The 23,613-nt window shown below is 38.9% G+C and overlaps 1 protein-coding gene across 1 annotated transcript in view; it reads right to left on the bottom strand.

Annotated features, from left to right (window-relative positions):
- The window catches only part of GPR158 (G protein-coupled receptor 158), a 216,581-nt gene that overhangs the window by 10,129 nt on the left and 182,839 nt on the right, over positions 1-23,613 (bottom strand). Inside the window, exons 8-10 of the mRNA XM_063452566.1 lie at positions 14,888-15,026; positions 12,623-12,728; positions 1,821-1,967 (exon numbers count right to left, since the gene is read on the bottom strand). Of these exons, the coding sequence (XP_063308636.1) occupies positions 1,821-1,967; positions 12,623-12,728; positions 14,888-15,026 (392 nt within the window). The remainder of the gene's footprint in view (positions 1-1,820; positions 1,968-12,622; positions 12,729-14,887; positions 15,027-23,613) is intronic.

Raw genomic sequence — 23,613 nt, 5'->3', positions numbered from 1 at the left:
AAATAAAAAACAAGTGTAATTAGTTGTTGAAAAGGTGAAAACTAGGGGTAGCGCCTATTATATTATAAACATTTATAACTTAAACATACTTACCTATGATGTCATTATGGCGCCAAATTCGTAATTGTTTTATTTCCATTCCCCTATTTAAACCCTTACAAGCCAGGTCAGTCTATTTATTTCCACTTGAAAAAAACACAAAGGCGAAACACGTTGTGGTTATTTTTTATGCTGCTTTAATTTGTTTTATTTTTTGTAAGAATAAAGGTATTTTGGCTTATTTTACACTTTTACAGAGTGTGCCACTCTTTTTTTTCTACATTTTATTGTCACTGCTATTTTATTGTTTTTACTTCATACTGCCTGGCACCTGATTTTTATCTTTAGTGAGTACTACTCTCAAGACATCCACGGTGGGGATTATTCCACCCATGCCCTATCTATAGAGCAGTTTGCCTGCTCTGAGAATTGTGAGTACATTATTCATTTATTACAACTCCTGGTATTTTATTCAGAGGACACTATTGTTGTTTCTTTTTATATTTTATGGTCTACATACTTCAAAGACACACATCTCACGTATCCTTACAAGTGGGGATTGTACAACTGTATGCTATTCACACTGGAGCTAGGTACAGCTCCATAAAACGTGAGTAGGACCATATCTTATTCCTTTTAGTTATACCTTGTATGTACATACTACTCTATTATTGCCTTTTCTGTTGTTTCATATGGAGCCCACTGCTGAACGTATCCCGGTACTTACATTCTGTAGGAGGAATTCCGTAGACATTGTTGTTGAAAAGTATTCCCGGAAAGTGTATTTTGACACTACAATTTGGACCTTTTATTTTTAGACTTATTCGCTTCTCGTGGGACTTTATTACACATTTTTGTTCACATATACATAAGATTTTGTACCATTTTTTGCCCATTTTTACTAATATTGTACATTTCCTCTGTATATTGACTGTATTTTTGGCACTACCTCTAGTTTTCACCTTTTCTGTTTTTTTCCCATTAGTAGGATAAGAGGGATCCCTACTATTGGGTTTAGCTGCCGCCCCCATATATACCACTCTCCCTAATTCGATATCTTAGCGCTGTGTAATTCCGACCATATTTAACTTTATATACTCTAGTATTCTCTAAACTCTAGCAAAGTTTACAAAATCTTAACTCAGAGATGATCAACTTCAGCCCCTTCTTTTTTATATTTTATGTATCCCTTATGATCCTCAATGTGAAGTTCTCACATACTCTGTATAGCTATGACTGTTGCATTTTTATGATAATCTTTTGCAGAAAACATTCCAGAGATACAAAACTAATGTGTCTACTACTTAAATGAAATAAAATGTAATTTGGCAAGCAAGATAATTATCTCTGCAGTGAATATCACTTTACAAATAATAATAATTGCCCCTGATAATTTAAGTGTATCATCGTGCTGCTTAATCAGCATACGTAAAGTGAAACCAATAACCAGAAATAGAAATCTTGACCCTCATAGCTCCCAACTATAAAGTCAACTAATCTTGAAATAATATTTGGATAATTTAGTAGGCATGTCAGTACTGCTCGAGAAATAAGAGTGCTGAGATTGAGCAAAGATTCAGTGGATATTGTGTATAATTTACGGAGGGTTTGTGTTGGAGAAAAGGTTATGTTATAGCCACCAATGCAATCACCTCCTTTTTTGATTTAGTTATATAACTATTTATTATTAGTTATCTAACTAATTATTTAGTGTTCAGTTTCAACATGATTTTTGTTTTCTGGAATGAAATGTCCATGAAGAATTATAAATCACATCTCACCCGTATATCCTCAGGATCCAAACTATGTTCACTCCAAGCAGATGTGATGCTGCTATTCAGATATGATCCAGAGCGACCCATGTCAAGTTCATCTTCGTATGCCTCAGCAGCAATGTCATCTCTTGGGTTGTTGTTTGATTGAGAAAACTAGAAAACAGCATTGTTTAATTAATTGTTAACCAGTTTGTCAAATTCAAGTGACATTACATCATCGCGAGGGGGAACTTAATGTGCATGCACGTATTAGGTCTTCCCCACAGGAAATAATTGAATCAGTTTTGAAGGTGCTGGACGTCTTCATGCAAAGCGTGAGGACATACATCATTGTTTCACGGAGTTAAATTCTGTGAGACAGCAGGAAGTGCCTCTAGTGGTTGTCTGGTTGACAGCCACTAGAGGCAATCTTAACACTAAACATTGCAGTTTAAAAAAAAAAAAAAAAAAAAGTTAAAGGGACAGGGACACTGCACCCAGACCACTTCAATGAGATGAAGTGGTCTGGGTGCCTATGGTGTCCCTGTAATGATATCTAAACTTGTTTGTCATATTGAAAAAAATCTCAATTTAAAATATGTAGAAATACAAAGTTAAAAAAGAAAATAATTATGAGATCATCAAGATAAATCTTTATTTATCATTAATTTGTTATTAATATTTTATTATGATTATTTCACTAGAATAGTAATAGTTATTTCAGCTTTTGCTGGTACAATCAAAGGCATAAACAATAAAATTGATTTCAAGATATAATTAAATTAGCAAATGAATAATGAAATCAATAATGAAATCAAATTTACCCTTTGCTGGTCCAGTTTCGTATAGATGACCATTACACAAGAAATGTACTATATTTGTATTCCACACAATTAACTTAATGTTTTTTGTTTTGTTTTTCATGTTTCCATCCATATCTTGTTAAATATATTACTGTCAAAAATCATCTCACGATAATGGCAAACCTTAAACCAGTGGTAGTCAACCTTTTTTTACCTACCGCCCACTAATGCAACTTTTTGGTTGAAAAAATTTCCTTACCGCCCACCAGTTTTCGCGCAAATGCGGAATATTTTTTAGAAAGGAGGGTGTTTTACAAAAAATAAATGTACGTACATTTATCTTTTTATTTCTACTTAATGCAGGTTTATAAGGTTTTTAACTTTATAAAGTTTAATGAGAAAACAATAAAGTAAATTGAAATTACCTTTACTAGTGATTAATGAGATCCTTGAGGTTGATGCTGCGAGACTAAATATTTGATATCTGGTTCGATTTTCGTAAGGAACAAACGAAGGTCTCTTTCAGTGATATTCAGACGACTTCTCTGTTTGCGCATAATATGATTTCTCATATTATCTCTATGATTTTTCTTGTGCGTCAGCTCATCTCCTCTCCCTCCTCAATTCCCCATCCCACCTTTTTTTCCCCTTTTTTCTATTTTTTAACCTTCCTTGTAGCAATGCCCAGTAGGAAGGCTGAGCTAGGTAGCCCACTTACTATATAGTCCACTATAACAGACAGACACACGTACAAGACACACGTACAAGACACACATACAGACACACACACGACACACATACATACACACACACGTACAAGACACACATACAGACACACATACAGACACACACACGACACACATACAGACACACACACGACACACATACATACACACACACGACACATACATACACACACGACACATACACACACACACGACAAATACACACACACACGACACATACACACACACGACACATACACGACACATACACACACACATACACATACATACACACACACATACACATACATACACACACATGACACATACATACACACACAACACATACACACACACACAACACACATACAGACACACATACAGACACATAGATACACACACGACACATACATACACACACACACGACACATACATACACACACACACGACACATACAGACACACATGACACATACGGACACACACAACACATACAGACACACACGACACATACAGACACACACGACACATACAGACACACACGACACACACACATACACACACACATACATACATACATACACACACGACACATACACACACGGCACATACATACACGACACATACAGAAACACATGACACATACAGACACACACAACACATACAGACACACACGACACACACACATACACACACATACATACATACATACACACACGACACATACACACACGACACATACATACACGACACATACAGACACACATGACACATACAGACACACACAACACATACAGACACACACGAAACACATACAGACACACACACACACACACAACACATACATACACACACGACACATACATACACACACACACACAACACACATACAGACACAGATACACACACACACACACACACACAGACACACATACATACACACATACACACACACATACATACATACATACATACATACACACACACACACATACACAAGACACACACGACACATACAGGAACACAGACAGACACACATACACACAAGACACATACATACAGACACACACAAGACACACATACCAACAGACAGTCACACATACATACACACACACAAGACACACATATATACAGACACACACACACACACACACACACACACACGATACACATATATACAGACACACACACACACACACACACAAGACATACATACAAAGACACACACACACACACATTATATTTAAGTCACCCTCCTGTTTCCTACCTTTTAGATTCAGGAGGGTGACTTTCCCTGGGGTCCAGTGGTGGCTCAGGTGGATGGGAGTCAGAGTTCCCACTCTGACTCCCTGGTCTTCCTCCCGCGCGGCTCTCAGGGTTAGCTGGGAGGAGTGACCGGGGAATCACTTCCTCCCAGCTCTGCGATGTCATCACAGGGGGCCCGGTCGCGCTGTTAAAGCGCCCAGCGCTGACCGGGCCCCCTCACAATCCACATCCATCGGGTGGCCCTGACAGCATGGGCCACCCGATGGACCCCTCCATATGCAGCCCCGGCGGTTTGCCGCGCGGGCCGGAGCCGCAATTTGTCACGGCGGTACCCAGTCGCAGGGGTACCGCCGGCTCGCACCCACCCGCCCGTCCGCCCGGTCGTCAGGTCGTCAAAACCTGGAAATCCCTACCGCCCACCTGAAATCCTAAAACGCCCACTAGTGGGCGGTAGGGACCAGGTTGACGACCCATGCCTTAAACAGACTAGTATTGTAGTAACAGTGTCCCTTCCTGTATAAATAAAATGACATGACTGTTTCTAAGACTCATTATTGCAGACCTGCCTACTGTCATTTGTATATTATGTTTAAACATGTTTATATTTGCATTAATGCTGTGTTGGCATGGATATTAGAGAAAGAACAAGTGTGTAGTAGTTAGTCTAGTTCATGTAATTAAAGTATAGGGATATCTTAAAGAACTTATGATGATGATGAGAATAGTTAGACTAATATTAAGCAAACAAATTGAAGATGCTGAGTCTGAATTAACTATTTATCCGAAAAGTCAAAATGTTCAGGTTACCAAGTAACATCACTTTCATGGTCAGAAGATTACTAGTAAGAGAAACATAACAACTTTCTTAAATTGCACATCTGAAAAAAGGACAACTTGCTCTACCTTAGCCTTGCTTTATCACTTCTTAATACTACACAACTCGTGTGTTGGATAAAGTGATCTATCCTTATATATCACAAGAATTGTTTAAATCCAAAAGGACACTTTCACTTCGCGACAGAAGCTTTGTGACTTTAATGAATCACAAAAAGATAAGCCTTGTCTTTAGTGCGATAAAGTCACACAACACTGAGTGTTCTTTTCGATTAATTCTTATGCTTCTAAGAGTAACAACACAAAATGTGCCAAACACAGGCTAGTTCATTTTTTTCTGAAGTAAAAGACAATGTCCAAAAGCGTGTCTCTTAAGATGAAAGCCATTGAAGATCATGCTTAGGAACAATATTACATATTGGTACACAACTCAGAGCTGCCCGCTGCTTCCATGGCCAGGTCTTACAGTTGGTACGTCAGGGGGTACCAGACCTAAAATACCTGACTACAAGTTACACCCAAGTTGAACTATAGAACAGCAGTATGGAATGAGTACATTCTAAATATGGAACTTTGAAACTGATTGCTAGTGAACAAAAGACCAAGAGATTTCCAGTAGATTGACCACAGAGATGCAACTGAGAAATCATTGTTTACAAATGCATGCACTGCCAGAGGTAAGTATTGCTTCAATATGTAAAAGTGTCTGGGTGTTCATTTTCAGACTAAAACGTTTTATCAGAATTTTTGGAAGGGGCCCTGTGTCCCACATGTTCATTTTATTTAATAGCAGCCACCCCTGGGGCTGAAGGAGTATACTAGGTCCCTCCAGTGTATTTTAATAGCAGCCACTAGGAGTGGGTAGGGTTGTTCTTAGTAGATATATCAAAAAAGTGCTATGTACTAGACCGCTTCCTAATTTCGTACCCTTAAATTTGGCAATTCAACAAGGGTGCCAATTTAGAGAGTTATTTGCTAAACGGCTGGAAATAAAATCATGGCACTGAATGCAGAATTTCATTCATCCAAATTAAATTCTGAAAAGAAAATTATGGATAGATGAAACAAAATTTTGAAATTTTCTGCTGCGCCCAAGTCTAGTAATGAATGCTCATTTTAATTTGTGGTATTGTGTTACAATCACTTTTTGCTTACAACTCCCATCTGCAAAAACTTTTCAAATTTCAAACAAAAATGTTTTTATTTTAGCTTGTTTCTACTACTTTATTTGTGAAAAATTTTCTCTATGGTGTCTGTTGTATCCACCTAGCATTACTGTATGCCTTTTGCAGCTTGCCCATAATTCCCTAAAGAGGTTAATCAATAAGCAGCATTCTAAATACTGTTTAGAAAACTTATTTTTTTTATATGTTCCAAAACTATAGCTTGAATTTTTTGTCCTTGAATATAACACAGCTATGGTAAATATGATATATATATATTTTTTATTGTTATTTTTTTTTTATGTTAAACGGTTTCTCCGACCAAAAAACAGTGCTTTTATAAAACATGGGTTTTGTGTAGTAACCCTTTTATTTTTTATTAAAAAATAAATATTTTTTATATTTTTTCCAAGCGCTGAGACCTCAGCAAGATCTTCCTCTGTTGATGTCTCTACCCTCTAGCGAGACTGAAGGGTGCACAGACAGGGGAGACGTACGTGGCGACTGTACCACCATTGGCCCTCTAGCACAAACATGCTGTGCGTGCAGGAGTCAGACGCCAATTTTGCACAGAACTGACGTTGGCCAGACTGGCAATTTGTTCTGGGCTGGCTAATGATGCTGCTACACCTCCGGCAGCTAACAAGTTTATTCCTGTATGGGTAGTGTTTTAAAGCAAAACACTGTATACACAGACATCAGGCACCATCACCACTTCATATTCATTAAGTGGTCACGGTGCAAGCCGGGTCAGGATACCAGTAATACACACAGTCAAATACAAGCCAATATCCAAATATCAAAAGAGACATTATAAGCACTAAACGTGTATCAACGCAAAAACCATGATAGGCCACTGAATAAGGGCCCGAATTAGCATTACATAGACTTACACATGATCTGACTGGTCCACGTCATCTCTGAAACTCCAAAATGATTGATAATGGGGTTACCTAGATGACGTGGTCACTTTAAGGGCGGGTGTGACATTACAATTTTCTAATTATAAAAGGATGCGCCATTCAAGCAGGCAGCATCCGAGTGAATGCAGGGAAACAGCGGCTGTGTTTTATTGAAACCTGGAGGAGCAGTTCGCCGGCGCCAAATGGTAAGTGCAGTGATTCCCTATTTCCCCTTTCAAGTCCTATGGCCAAGTAGAGCATCTGGTTCACACGGCCTGAGGAGGGGAGCAGTGCAGTCACACGGAACGCTTAGCTCATGCGCCCCAACTAGGGGAGCAGCACGGGCACATGGAGGGTAAATTTGATACACTATTCTATATTCCTTAGTTTGCACAGCAGGAAACACAAGCAAAAATTATAATTTTCTTCACTAGGTTACCATTCTATGAGTATGAAAATATTACATTAGTTCTTCCTTAACTTATCTGTGCATATTTTACTTGAAAGTAGCCTTGTGTAGGGCGTTTTCCTTTCATGTTTCATTGACTATCACTGGATAAATTGATGTGTGTATTAGTAATTGGCCACTAGTATCTATGAATGGCTGAAATATTATCGTGCAGCCATTTTTAATATGCATTCTGACACCCTGGAGTATGAAAATTCCTTTTGGCAGCATTTCAACCCATAAGGAATGTATGTTATGCACAGGAGGTGCATGGAGGAAGATATTTATCATATGGCAAAAATTCAACTCCATAAAATCAATACAATACTTCCTGCCTGCATCATCATCTTAAACCTTTATTATTATTTTTTTAATTCTCCATCCGAATTAATTTAATTGCTCCATGAGACTTTATGTGGAAGTTAAAACAGAACAGTATTCTAATTAAATATAGCTAAAGTTTGCTCCGATGTCCCCTAGGCATAATTAAGAAAGGTCAGATACTCTTTACGTCATTACTTTACTAACAGTGCTGATCCTATTATTTTATTTGCAATGGTTTTGATATCTATGCATTATTTATCAGACAAAGAATACGTATTCAATCAGTCTGCTCATTGACGTGGAGCCACTTAAAGTAATTTAGGTAGAAAAAGAGTTAAATGTTGAATTTATATAGCTTTATCTGAATGGCCTTAGCAAATCCTAGTGCAATTCTGATTTTGAAGATAATGACTCATGTGACCTTGTTATAAATAGATATTAGGAAAAAGATTAGACTTTGTATAAATTAACTGTTTTAAGAGTCTATATTTAAGTCCATTTAGGAGTAAATGTTTATTTTAAGAATGTAACCAGCATCAGTGTTTATACGCTTATTATATTTTTAATATACAATGGCAATTGTCAAATAAAAGAAAAATAACAAGTTTGAGTTCACTGTATAAACAAATTGGCTATCCAATAGATTGATCATCAGACATCAAGAACAAATATACAGAAAAGGAGAAAGGAAAGAAGAAAAGAGTAGAGGAATTCCGTAAAGGAATTAAGGAAAAATAAAAAAACAAAGGAGGGGAGGGGGATTGCTATATAAGGGGCAGATAATGTATCATGTGCTTCACTGGCTCAATAAAACAAAATAAAATATGAGTGCACTTAATCAATGTAGGACACATTTCAATTGGGATATTTTGGTCTAAATGTAATATTCACTTTCAGGGATATTCACTAAAATGTGAATTGTTGAAAATGTAAGTTAATTTAGAAATGTATGGCCAAAATAGCCCAAATAAAAAGAGAGCTGACTTGAATAATGTTTACAAATCATCTATAATATAACATTCATTTTGAATTCACTCTGATAAAAGTCTTGATAAAGGTCCGGGTGGTATGACTAAACTGTTTGGGATTGTTCATATGTGTCTCTGTGCTATCTACATGAAGAATTTAGATTGCACCAGGGCATCCAGATAAAAGCTGGTGAGTGCAGAACCAGCAAGATTATACATGATGGGATGGGACAAAATTCAGAGTAGGATTTGACATGTAAATAACTCGTTTGTTAGTAGTTCAATGTTTGTTGCAGGTACATATTATAACTGAGTCTTGGGGTATTCATTGTGGATAATTTAACGAAGGAACAAGGAGTAAAAATAGTGACAATTACTTGTGTGAGGATATCGGGATATGATTGGAAATTTGTTAGGTCCTGTAGTGGGAAATCATCCTGAAATGTGGTTTCAACAGGATGGGGCTATTGCCCATACAGCCAGGGCCATAATAGACCTCCTGAGACAACTGTTTGGCAAGCGGATAATTTCTAGAAATTCCCAGATTAATTGGCCGCCATGTTCGCCCCGACCTTTCAGCATTCGATTACTTTCTGTGGGGATATCTGAAGTAGCAGGTGCACATAAACAAACCACATTCACTAGAATTTATTCAAAAAAAATTTACTATTCAAAAATTCAAGCTCCAGAGTCTCAAACATTAACTAATGTTATGAGCAACGCAATCGAAAGAGCCGGACTTTGCGAGGCAGCAAATGGAGCTCATTTAAAAGATGTAATCTTTCGTACCTAGTCAAACATCTGCATACGTTAAACATTCATTGTATGTAATATCATTTAAATTGGTTTGCTAATTAAAAAGTTATCGACTTTCAAATCCTACTCTGAATTTTGGCCCACCCTCTATATAAAAATAACATATTTTTACATCTCTTGCATATCCAGAAATGTCTATCACAGTTAAGAACTATCATATCATTCTGTTTTAAAACAAACACAGACCAGTGATACCAAGTCTCATGGTATTTCTTGACTTTATACCGTGAATATTAAATCATTTCTCCCATGTTCCATTTTCTTCCAAACAGTTATGCCAATTGTTTAATGTAGACTAATTTCTAGGTTTCCAAAATATCTGGATTTAGTGGGTTAGCAGTATTTAGTAATTGTACAAAGAGGGAGCTTTTTAACCTTTTGATCAATGATTTTATGTAATGCAGTAAAAAGCACGCTGTCTTAAATTAGCATGAGAAACAAAGAACTTACTGAATTCCATAAACAGTTGTCCTATAAGATGGACTGTGATGGTAACCCCACAATTTCATATACTGGTTCTTATCTGCAATAAAATGGGCCCTCTTTGAGAGGTCTTATACCACTGGCAAATAAACCTATATGTAGTTTTTGAAGTTTACTTGAGATAGAGTTGTGGCAAGTCAGTTGTACTGATAGGATTGAGTTATCTTCCCATTTAAAAAAAACAAAGCTTGGAACACAGAAAACAACCTAATATGTTTAGTTTAGCTATTTACTATTTAATCTATGTTGCTACACTATGTGCAAGAGAAAGTTAAAGCCTGTGCTGAATAGTAATTCATTTATTACAGTCCTGTATTTAAGGTTATCTAATCTTTAACGAGCCTCGTGATATTTCTTCCTAAATACGATGAATTATAATTGGACTGTAAATCTATATTACTAAGCATTTTAGCATTGCATTAACACAACTTAATGACACTGTTGAATGCAAAACACATATTCCATTTTTGCTACTGTAGTCTTTGTTAATAATGCTATTGACATAGGAAATGTTAGAGGATTATTCTGTATAACTGCACATCTTAATTATATTATTATTATGTTATTATTTATATAGCGCCAACAAATTCCGCAGCGCTTTAGAGTGGGCGGACGAACATACGTGTAGTTAATTGTATAAAATTCAGTTCATTTTTAAAATTCTTGTATACACATGCTACTGCGGCAGCTGATGTATACCCAAGAAGGTAAAAAGACCCTTCAGCATACAGAGTCCCAAATGACAATTGTAATTATTATTTGTTTTCTTGACTTTTTCTGAAATTTATATTTGGCTATTTGGCTATGTATCTATACAATATCTATCAATATTTAGAAACAATGTAAACTATACACAGGGTTTTAGAGTTTTATTTATCTATTATGTTTTATAGAAAATGTGTAGATGAACAGGGAATCGTTTATCTTGTTATTATATTAATTATTAACTAAAGTGGGAATTGTTGGGTATTGGCCAGCAAAATGCAAACTGTGAGCCAAAATATCCAACTTGGAAATATTCTCCAACTCAGCCCTATTAAGCAAGAGAAAAAAAAACAATGGGTGTTAGATTTGGCTACGACCTGACATTCCTTGTCTTTTATAAATACTGCTACACACGTTTATTAAAAGTGATCATGTGACTGCGTTAATCTAGAAACAAGATGGATAGATTTTTCTTTTAATGGAGCAAATACGAAACATACAGATATTTAGTACACACGTTCAATTCATTCACCATTTTTCTGGGTATGTTATAACAGACATTTACAAAAACACATACAAATACAAGTCTATAAGCGATGAAAAGGTAAATGCATTATGTGGTTTTTATTTTACCAAATAAAGCCCTAAAATGTATGCATATTTTCTCATGCAAAAACGCTGTAGTGTTTATGGTGCCCAGAGTGCACTGGCGCCCCCCTCCCCCCCCCAGTGTAATTAACTGGTTGGGCTTCTTAACTGGGGCATGCAAGGTGCTGCTCCCTACTTCTGTCTCTGCTGGAAACTCTCTTCCTGAACTTAGCCCGCCAGTGCCGAGCTTAGCTTATTGGTTGATCTGCGCAAAGAAAGTTAGCAGGACCTTACTACAACTCTGCATACAGTAAGCAGTACCCTGCGGATCCAAGGTAACAAGTCAGACAATCAGCAAAAGTGTGACTACTAAGATTGGGGGAGCACCATGGCACTGTTTGCACCATAACCACTATAAAGTGATGTAGTGGTTATGGTGTTCATAGTAGTCCTTTCAGTGCACTTCATTAATGCAGCATCATTATATTGCTAATAGAGTATGGATACAATATATTTTAAGATTCTTTAGAAAATGTCTCACATCATAAATTCAAAACAATTAAAAAGTTGCATAATATGAACTATATAACAGAACTCTGATTTTAAAACGTTGGAATCCGTGCCCCTATCACAGAAGAAACAATGAATAAAGAAAAATAAATGTGGATAATGCAAACAATAGTAATCGTCAAGTCCATTAACAGCTTTTGACGTAAAAATCATGGGAATTAAAAGTCCACACAATCCGTGTTATTTCAACAGACCACATATATCTCTAGAAGTTAATAACTTGGGATACAATACCTTGGGTATAAGTAGTAGCCCAATTGTTACTGTCACAGTCAAATGCGTGTGGACAAAAAACAACATCAACATCCAGTCCGGTTGGAGTTTTGGTGCAAGGACAAACCTGTAATGAGAAAATGAGAACACGACATATTGCAATTGAACTAGTATACTAAGGTAACAAATGCTAGGTTTCAAATGAGAAATTTTGTAATTGGGATTCAAGCAACAGAAGGACTGACAGTCAAAATTCAAACTAAGTGCAAAATGTGTGACCTCAGTGCCAATATGTGTCAAAATAAGTATAAAGTGCACAAATCCCAAGATAACACAGAAAGAGTTCACACTCACTCCGTCATAGAACTCTGAGAATGTCATTTGGCAACCATAAAGATGTCTTAATGGCTCTCCCACCACACTTCCATCCAAGCACTCACATATCAGGGACAATAATAGCAAGATTAGGATATCCGAGACTGTAGTCTGAGCAACACACATGTTATGCACTATCACTATTACTATGATTATATTATATGTTATGCACTATCACTATTACTATTATTTTATGACATGTTATGCACTATCACTATTATATTACATATTGTGCACTATCACTACCATTATATTACATGTTATGGACTATCGCTATCACTACCATTATATTACATGTTATGCACTATCACTATTACTATTATTATATTATATGTTATGCACTATCACTATTACTATTATTATATTACATGTTATGCACTATCACTATCACTATCACTATTATATTACATATTATGCACTATCACTACCATTATATTACATGTTATGGACTAACGCTATCACTACCATTATATTACATGTTATGGACTATCACTATTACTATTATTATATGACATGTTAAGCACTATCACTATCACTATTATATTACATATTATGCACTATCACTACCATTATATTACATGTTATGGACTAACGCTATCACTACCATTATATTACATGTTATGGACTATCACTATTACTATTATTATATGACATGTTAAGCACTATCACTATCACTATTATATTACATATTATGCACTATCACTACCATTATATTACATGTTATGGACTATTGCTATCCTTACCATTATATTACATGTTATGCACTATCACTATTACTACCATTATATTACATGTTATGCACTATCACTATTATTACCATTATATTACATGTTATGCACTATCACTATCACTACCATTATATTACAACTTATGCACTATCATTATCACTACCATTATATTACATGTTATGCACTATCAATATCACTACCATTATATTACAACTTATGCACTATCACTATCACTATTATTATATTACATGTTATGAACTATCACTATCTTATTACATGTTATGCACTATCACTATTATATTACATGTTATGCACTATCACTACCATTATATTATATGTTATGGACTATCGCTATCACTACCACTATATTACATGTTATGCACTATTACTATCACTAATATTATATTACATGTTATGCACTATTACTATCACTAATATTATATTACATGTTATTGACTATCACTACCATTATATTACATCGTATGCACTATCACTATTACTATTATTATACTACATGTTATGGACTATCACTATCACTACCATCATATTACATGTTATGGACTGTCACTATCACTGTAATATTGCATGTTATGCACTATCACTATATTATCTCCATTCCAATTATTACAAATAGCAATCCCAGAAACATCAAGCTTGAATTTACTGGAGCCTTGAAGAATCAGCTATCTGAATCCATTGGATATAAATATCCTATATCAGGGCTCAAACTTTTAAGTCCTTTGCTACTAAACCTTTCAGTGAAACATAATTGGTATAAATTATACACAGATTCTAAAAACCAAAGAATTTGAATATATATATATACTCTAGAGAGAATGAAAGGCTATGTTATTTACCTGTATACAAGTGAATTATTATAACAGAAAATATCACTACAATGACAAGCGCCAGTCAATATACTGTTTATATAGAAGGACGATGACAGCAGATCTACGCCAATTCTTGAAAAAAACATTCTTGATTTTGTTTCCAGCTTAGGACAGCATTTTGTTTATCCCAAACTTTCTTTGAACTCTTCTAAAGTAATTGCTTCCGTAACTTCTGCCAAATGACTATTACACACGTCTTCCACAAATTGCATTTTCACTGGAACACAATCACAGTTCCTTATAATTACAAAGTTGTAAAGCTGTTTTCTACAAACAGTTTGTGAGATACTTGCCTAATGGTATGGAATACAGCAGAGATAATCAGCTCATTATGGACTGCAACCGCCATGTAACGAGGCTCGTGGAATGCTGATGGAACAGTCCGCACAGCGTAACAGAGATAAACACCCCACAGGAGGAATAGAAATTCAGCTATGAAAAATACAAACAAAAAGGAAACAAATTATATCATGTATTTTAGACATAACATTACAATAATATAAAATATTTGCGATGTTGTGATGTTAAATTCTGGCATATGTTATTTGCATTGTATTTTTAATTTGCATTGATTTTTTATTTGCAATATGTCTCTTTTAACATCTTTAATATTGAGATTGAGCTATATATGAAGGCACAATGAAGGCAAAGAGAGGAAACTGAAGGACATCCCATTTTGATCCATTGCATTCTTTCTTCACCAATAATTCATTTCTTGCATTGACAGCCATTCCAGATGTTCTTCACTGAACATTCTATTAATTTTGTCTTTTTTCCCTGTCTCTAGCTAACAGTTTAGTTTCCCTTTAAAGGGACACTATAGGCACCCAGATCACCTCAACTCAATGAAGTGGTCTGGGTGCAGTGTCCCTGTCCCCTTAACCCTGCAATGTAAAAAATTGCAGTTTCAGAGAAAACGCAATAATTACTTTGCACGGTTAACACCACTAGAGTTTCTTCCTGGCTTTTCACGGAGTTTAACTCCATGAAACAAAACTGAATGTCCTCATGCTTTGCGTGAGGATGTTTTTCGTCTGGGAAACATTTATTCAATCCTATAGTGAATCCCTAATGTGTGTGCACCACCTAGATACATTTTGTAAATTCAGTCCAACTTGTTTTCGTTTTGTTTTTTTTGTTTGTTTCTGAAAGACAATCTATCAAACATTTCATCAAACATTTCATCAGCACTGCAAGTGCAGTGGCAAGTTAGTCTAGCGTTAGCAGCCTATAGCTGAAGCCCAATGTAGAACAAATAATGCAGAAGGTCACCATCGCATTATTCAATGAGCACCAGAAGGACAATGTAAGGTGATGGGAAAGTCAATTTTAAGGTAAACCACTCAAACACAGTTTGATACAAAGCCGAAGGACATCATCCACAGAGTTCTTGCATCATAACCACTACATTTAGTTGCAGGATTATGGTGTCCCTCGTGCCCCTTTAATATAAATTCTTCCATCCATCCATCCATCAACAACTAGTACATTACTATTTCAACTCATCTACTCATTATTCATTCTTTATTTTTTTTGACGATCTTTATTTATTGGATTTTTCAAAAGATAATGTAACATTAGTCAGTCAGGTAAAGTACATTTAGTCTGAATGAACAACATTGCGCAAACAAGTTTATGCTCCTGCCACTACATAGACCCGTCTGTAGGTTCTTTCTGTTGGACCGTCTAACTGTTGAGGCTAGTGCCTGCGGTTACATAGCGCTCTTACGAAGCTAGGTCGGAATCCCGGGTCTTTGCAGCGATAGCCGCCTCGGGCTCTAACTGATTTAGACTGCGATTCTAGCTGTCCGTGTTTGGTACGCTGTCACTGGGATGCTTTCCTAGCTTCTTTCGTAGCCTTAGAGGGTTACCCCTTAGGTGCACTGTGCTACTTGGAGTGCTGTGTTTACGGTTGGACCCGATTATCTGATTCCCGGTTCCTCGGTTTGGATCTGTCGTCCTAAGGTGTACCTTCCCCACTGCAGACTGCCATGTTAAGTGACGTGCTGGTCGTATGGGAGGTTGCCTGTGCATCTCAGATTCGGGGGGAGCCTCCGGTTTACTAAGTGGCAGTCTACCAACTGCAGATGCAGTGTTTGGGGTTATTTGCATGAGCTTTGGGGTCTTACTATTTACCGGGTGTCGAGTGAGCCTGTGTCTCAAACCTGTCTCTGTGCTACCGGCTGATTCAAGTTGTCCGTCCTGGATTGCTCCAGGTCTCGGTGGTGTGGGTAGTTTGTCCAAGTGGATGTTATGCCTTTCCGATGTCAGTTTTGGTCATGGGGGAAACTGTCAGTTGTCTGTGTGTGGTTAGTAGGTAGGGTGTGTCTGTGCCTATGAGAGGTAAGGTATTTGTCGTGATGTTCTGTGAGTTGCAACTAAGTTGGCTCGGGGGTTGCAATTCTGTCAGCCACGTATGTGGTCCATGGATACCAGGTCAATGCACATCGCTCCGGTCTCCCGTGTAGGTCGGCCGTCAGGGTCTCCATTGAGTGTATGTCCTCCACTGCCGCCACCCATTGCCTCAAGGTGGGCGCACTTGGCTGTTTCCACATCCTTGTGATGAGGGATTTGGCGGCATTGAGTAGCAGCAGCTCCAGGGATTTTTTGTATGCTTTCAGTGGGCTTCGGGTGTGGTGCAAAAGCATCGTTAAGGGTGCCAGTGGGATATCCGCGGTTGTCCAGATCTTCTAGTTGTCTCCTAAGATCTAGTAGGACATTGCCCTGTCTGGTGGTGGCAGAGTCAGTGACTTGTTGGTGCTGCACAGTCTGGGCTCTGTCTGCTTCTAGGGCCTGTGTTCAAGGGCTGTCAGATCTTTCCTCACCTCCATAACGTCCTCCCTGATTGCAGTCCTGATTTCTGCCAGCATCTCAGCTTTGTCTGCACGGGACAGCATATTAGCTGTGATCTTGGCCACATCTGAATCAATTTGGGTGAGTGATTCTCCCCTGGGTGAGCCCTGCGTCTGGCTGTTACTGCTGCTAGCTCCTGGGGAGGCCGGCGCCATTTTGGCTGCGGCCGGCGTGGACCGCATGTCTCGCGGCGTGCAAACAAAGCCGTCCATGGGGCCCGAGGTGCGACCCGGCGAACCGGCTTGCGAGGGACCTCGGCGTGTGGGGTCTCCTAGATTTACCCATCTCGGGTCGATTGGCGCTCATTGATGGGTGCAAGTGTGAGCTGGGGCCGCGGAGCAGGCTCGAGATGCGTCCTACTCCATTCGAGTTCAGGCCATGCCCCCATTCATTATTTATTAATCCAATTTTAAAACATACATATAGCAGTTCTTCAATATCTCATCTACTTGCTCATCGCTGATTTTTAAACAGACCGTTTTATATTAATGTGTTCAAGAATATATATTTTTTTCTCTCCTACATTGATTTTAATTTGGTATTCCACATCTTTGAAACTGCAATATAATTGGTTATCAGTCTCATAAATTGGTTTGAATACAAAAATCGATTATTTTATTTAATTATAGGGAAATATAAAACATTTCATAATATTTTCTAAGCTTTAAAGGGAAACTCCAGTGCCAGAAAAACGATCCGTTTTTCTGGCACTGGAGGGTCCCTCTCCCTCCCACCCACCAATCCCCGGTTACTGAAGGGGTGAAAACCCCTTCAGTCACTTACCTGGGACAGCGGCGATGTCCCTCGCCGCTGTCTCCGCCTCCGCGATGCTCCTCCTAGTTATTACGTCGGCCGGTGGTCGAGACTAATCTCGCTCACCGGCCGAGGAGACCTAATGCGCATGCGCGGAAATGCCGCGCATGCGCATTACGTCTCCCCATAGGAAAGCATTGAAAAATCATTTCAATGCTTTCCAATGGGGTTTTGAGCGACGCTGGAGGTCCTCACACAGCGTGAGGACGTCCAGCGACGCTCTAGCACAGGAAACCTGTGCTAGAACCCAGGAAGTGACCTCTAGTGGCTGTCTAATAGACAGCCACTAGAGGTGGAGTTAACCCTGCAATGTAAATATTGCAGTTTATGAAAAACTGCAATATTTACAGTTGCAGGGTTAAGGGTAGTGGGAGTTGGCACCCAGACCACTCCAATGAGCAGAAGTGGTCTGGGTGCCTGGAGTGTCCCTTTAATGAGAAAAGGTCAAGAATATAGATTTTCTTCACCTCATTTATATCACTTTCCAGTACATCAGTCTTTTGTAATCCCAACACACAATGTGTTTGCTCATTATGATCAGAGGAAATTATCAAAGAATGAAGCTTAAAAATGACATTAAGCACGTATAAAACTTTAATGTGCTAGTAGCGACAATGGAAACTTATCAGTGGTCTCATTAAAAAGAAAAGTCTGGGATAATTCAAACGTTGATTTACATTCAATAAACATATCGGCATTTAAGATGAGTAAGACATTTAAATTAGTACACAGACAAACAAAATGGAAAAATAATGCCCGACAATGCAAAAGCATACCTCCATTATCATTAACATTACTGAATGCAATCACATTTACTGTATGCCCAGCTTTTGAAAGCAGCACTTAATAAATACATTTAGCATTTTTTTTATTCAACCTTTTATGTATCACACAATGTCATCAAAGTTGGAACTTTAAAGGGACACTATAAACAACAGAACTACTACATCTGAATGGAGCAAAAATCAAGTCTACAGTTTGACAATTGTAAATGTTGGCTTTTCTGAGACAAACCCTAGTGACATGAAACGCGTTAGGTGGCTCTCCACTTAGTGTGGTGGTGGGCTTTCATAGTTTTCCATGCCAATTTTTGTGTTTATTTTTTAATTTTGTACAAAGCGCTACTATTTTTTTTCTTATTTATTCATTGGAGATTTTTTTTTTGAAGGGGAGAATTTCACACCCGGTGGATGGACGTTCGATTACTGCTGTGAAACAACAGTGTTTACATTTGTCAGTAAGGCCACCTATGGTCTCTGTCATTTAGACAGCCACTAGAGGTGTTTCCTGTGGCAGTGCTGTAATGTTTGCAGGACCAACGTTTGGTGCTTTATCACTCGGCATAGAGCTACATTGAGCTAATGTTCTCTATGAGAATTAGTGTATAATAAGATCATCATTATAGATACCAGAGGGGCCTGAATCTAAATAGGTAGGTCACTCTAATGTAGTTTGTTTGTATTTGTAACGTGTTTGATTTCCAATGTAACACTGCTCCTTTAATATAATATATAAAGTGAATTATAGGATAGGCTTGGATAAATGATTATGGCACCCAGGTATCGTCTATGGAATGGGATTTTGAAGAGAGATAGAGTCTAAATATCTGTTTCACTACTTGGAGGAGAACTATGAAGTTCTAGCAGAATCTGTGTTGATTGGACAGCATAGCATTCTCTGCAGGGGCGTACCTAGAGCATTTGGCACCCGGGGCGAATCCTGTGCTTGGCACCCCCTCTCCCCCTCCTCCCCCCCCCAAAAAAAACTGTACATTTTTTTAAATGTTTTCTTTTTTTTTTTACAATTTGTAAACTTTGCCAAACCGCTGTCAGCCCCTCCTACAAAACCCTTGTCAGCCCCTCATACAATACCCTTGTCCTTCCCCGCCCCTCCTTTAAAACCCCTGTCCTGCCCACTTCTACAAATCCTATACTGCCCCATCTACAAAACCCCTGCAACCCCCTTCCACAAATTCCCTGCTTATCCCCCCTTATAAAGACTCCTGTCCCAATACAAAACCCCTGCCCCTTTTACAAAATCCCTGCAGACCCACATAAACAGTTATAGGCAGACAGTCACACACACAGTTACAGGCATACAGTCACACACAGTCACATGCAGACAGTCATGCACACAGTTACATGCAGACAGTCACATTTACATTGACACACACAAGGCAGCAGCAGACAGTCACATGCACACAGTCACAGACAGATAATCACACACACACGTTTACAGGCAACATCAAACAGTCACAGGTAGACAGTCACACATACATAGTCACATGCAGTCACACACAGACGCTAGTGGTGAATATTTCTAGGAGGATTTTATCAGTAAGTGAGATCTCGGTACTGAATAAGGGTCTTGGTTTTGTCCCCTCTTTTGAGGGTGATAAATTGAATTTGGATATAAAATTGTACAATTTTTTTCGTTCTTTACGCTTAAAAGCTTTTTTTGCAGGGGACGATTCATCCATGGAGATTCAACTGGATGAAGCTGAACTTGAAGTTGGAATTGGGGTCAATGCTGTGGATTTATCCAAATGTAAAAATAAAAGTAAGTTTACTCCACCTGCTACCAATTCCACAGTAGAAACCTTCATCAAATTATGTCAATTGGAGATTTCCAAAATAAATTGGTCTAGGAGATGCTCATCTAATTTGACGTCAGATGAATGGAGGGCGGTTGGAGCCCTTAGGAGCGATGACTCCATCCTTGTCCGCGCGTCATTGTTGTTATGGTGTCAGGGTACCTGTGGTCTCTACCTCTGAAAGAGGTAGAGACTTAGCTGTTCCTCCATCCAGACGGTCTGATGGCTCCCTTCCCCGCGGTCTATCCGGTCATGCTAGGCCGGCCGCGAGGGAGTGACTGCCTTTTACAGCATCTAGGCAGGAAGTAGTCATCAGGACACTCCCCCGGAACAACCTGTCAGTCAATGGCTGCAGGACCAATCAGGACGCCTTGGGGGCGTGGTTACTGCTCTGAACAGGGTATTTAACAGAGCTTCTTTCATTAGCTCATTGCCCTGTCGTGGTTCTAGCTTGTTCTAGTCACTCAGTGCTTGTGTATTCTATTATCCCTTTTGGTTTTGACCCGGCTTGTTTACCTTACTCTGCTTATCTCTGTTACCCTTGATTCGGCTTGTCTCTCGCTTACCTGTCTTCTGTTACCCTCGACCTCGGCTTGTCTTTGACCATTCTATACTGTACTACTTACGTTAGTCCGGCCATTCTAAGGTCCGGTATACGTATCTGGCTACTGTTTGTACTCTGCGTGTTGGATCCCTGTCCCGATCCTGACATTACGACAGGGCCAATGGATCCTGCAAGTACAAACGGTCAGCTGGCTGCTCCTGATCCTAGGTTTGAAGCCATGGATCACAGAATGGATCAGATGGCGCTTGCGCTACAGGCTCTATTAGCTTGTGCCAATAACCCACCAGAGGAGATACGTAATACCCCTGTTTCTCCTGTCGGTTCAGGTCTAGAGGTAGCCACAGTGGGTGCTTCTTCTCACATTACCCCCCCAGTACGCTATGGTGGGGCTCCTGAGAAGTGTCGTGGTTTTTTAAACCAAATTAGTATCCACTTTGAATTGCAACCTCGCTCTTATCCTACAGATAGGGCAAAAGTAGGATTTATTATCACCCTACTCATTGAGAAAGCTCTGAGATGGGCCAACCCACTATGGGAGAACGATAATCCATTAGTTTATAACTATAACGCATTTGTAGCTGCTTTTCGAAGAACATTTGACCCTCCAGGTAGAAAGGTTAATGCAGCCAGATTACTGTTGCGCCTGAGACAGGAGAACCAAACACTGGTGGATTATGCACTAGAGTTCAGGTCTCTGGCGGCAGAAATCAAGTGGAATGAGCAGGCGTATATGGATGTATTTTTGAATGGCCTATCTGATGTAATCCTTGATGAGGTTGCTACCAGAGAACTCCCTGAGAATTTAGAGGATTTAATTTCGTTCATCTCTCGTATAGATGAACGTCTAAGAGAGAGACAGAACACTCGAGAGGGGAACCAGAGACCTTCTTTTAGGTTAGCTCCCGCTGTTCCAAGTCCTGACTCCACGATATCTTTGCTTACTGAACCTATGCAGATAGGGTATACCCGCCTCTCTGAGGAGGAAAGACAGCACAGGAGAAGAGAGGGTTTGTGTATGTATTGTGGAGCCAAGGGTCATTTACTCTCGAACTGTTCTAACCGCCCGGGAAACGCTCGCACCTAAGTCTCTCTAGAGGACAGGCCTTGGGTGTTTCTATTTTGTCCTCTACTCCTGATTATAAAGATCACAGGCTTTTGCTACCAGTTTCCTTAACTTGGGGGAAGGAAGTAGTAAGGGCTATGGCATTGATAGATTCCGGTGCTGCTGAGAATTTTATCGACCAAGCCTTTGCTAGTAAGAACAATTTCCCATCCCAGCTAAGGGAGACACCTTTGGCCGTTGAGGCCATAGATGGTAGACCACTACTAGACCCTGTTATCTTCCGTGAGACCATACCCATTAATTTAAATGTGGGTATCCTACACGTGGAGAATTTATCTCTTCTGCTCATTTCGTCTCCTTCCGTTCCCATAGTTCTGGGGTACCCATGGTTGAAAAAACATAACCCTATTATCGATTGGGAGTTAGGAGAGATACTCTCGTGGGGCCCGGGCTGCCAGGATCGGTGTTTGTGCAAGGTTTCTCCATTAGCTATTATTAACATACTGGAGACTCCTACTCAGTCCACAGAAAGACAAATACCAGACCTTTACCTAGACTTAAGGGCAGTGTTTGACAAGAAGAATGCCGATTCTTTGCCTCCACACAGGTCATTTGACTGTAAGATTAAGCTTCTACCCGGCACTATGCCTCCGAGGGGCCATGTATATCCTTTGTCTGTTCAGGAAAACTCGGTTCTAGAGGAGTATATTCGGGAGAATTTAGAAAAGGGATTCATCAGGAGGTCTTCTTCTCCGGCCGGGGCTGGGTTCTTTTTCATTAAGAAGAAGGATGGCACGCTGAGACCTTGTATCGATTACCGAGGCTTGAATAAAATAACTGTCAGAAATGCCTATCCTATCCCACTGATTACCGAGTTATTTGATCGTCTTAAGGGCTCCAAAATCTTCACCAAGTTAGATCTCAGAGGGGCTTACAATTTGGTGAGAATCCAGCAAGGTCACGAGTGGATGACGGCATTCAATACCCGGTATGGCCATTACGAATACACTGTTATGCCATTTGGACTATGCAATGCTCCTGCAGTATTTCAAGATTTGATTAATGAGGTACTTAGGGAGTTTCAGCATGATTGTGTTATTGTTTACCTGGACGACATACTAATACACTCTAA

This window comes from Pelobates fuscus, chromosome 4 (genome assembly GCF_036172605.1).
Source record: "Pelobates fuscus isolate aPelFus1 chromosome 4, aPelFus1.pri, whole genome shotgun sequence".
Taxonomy (NCBI): Eukaryota; Metazoa; Chordata; class Amphibia; order Anura; family Pelobatidae; genus Pelobates; species Pelobates fuscus.
The sequence above is the reverse complement of the archived record's forward strand: the minus strand, read 5'-3'. Positions and strand labels throughout refer to the sequence as shown.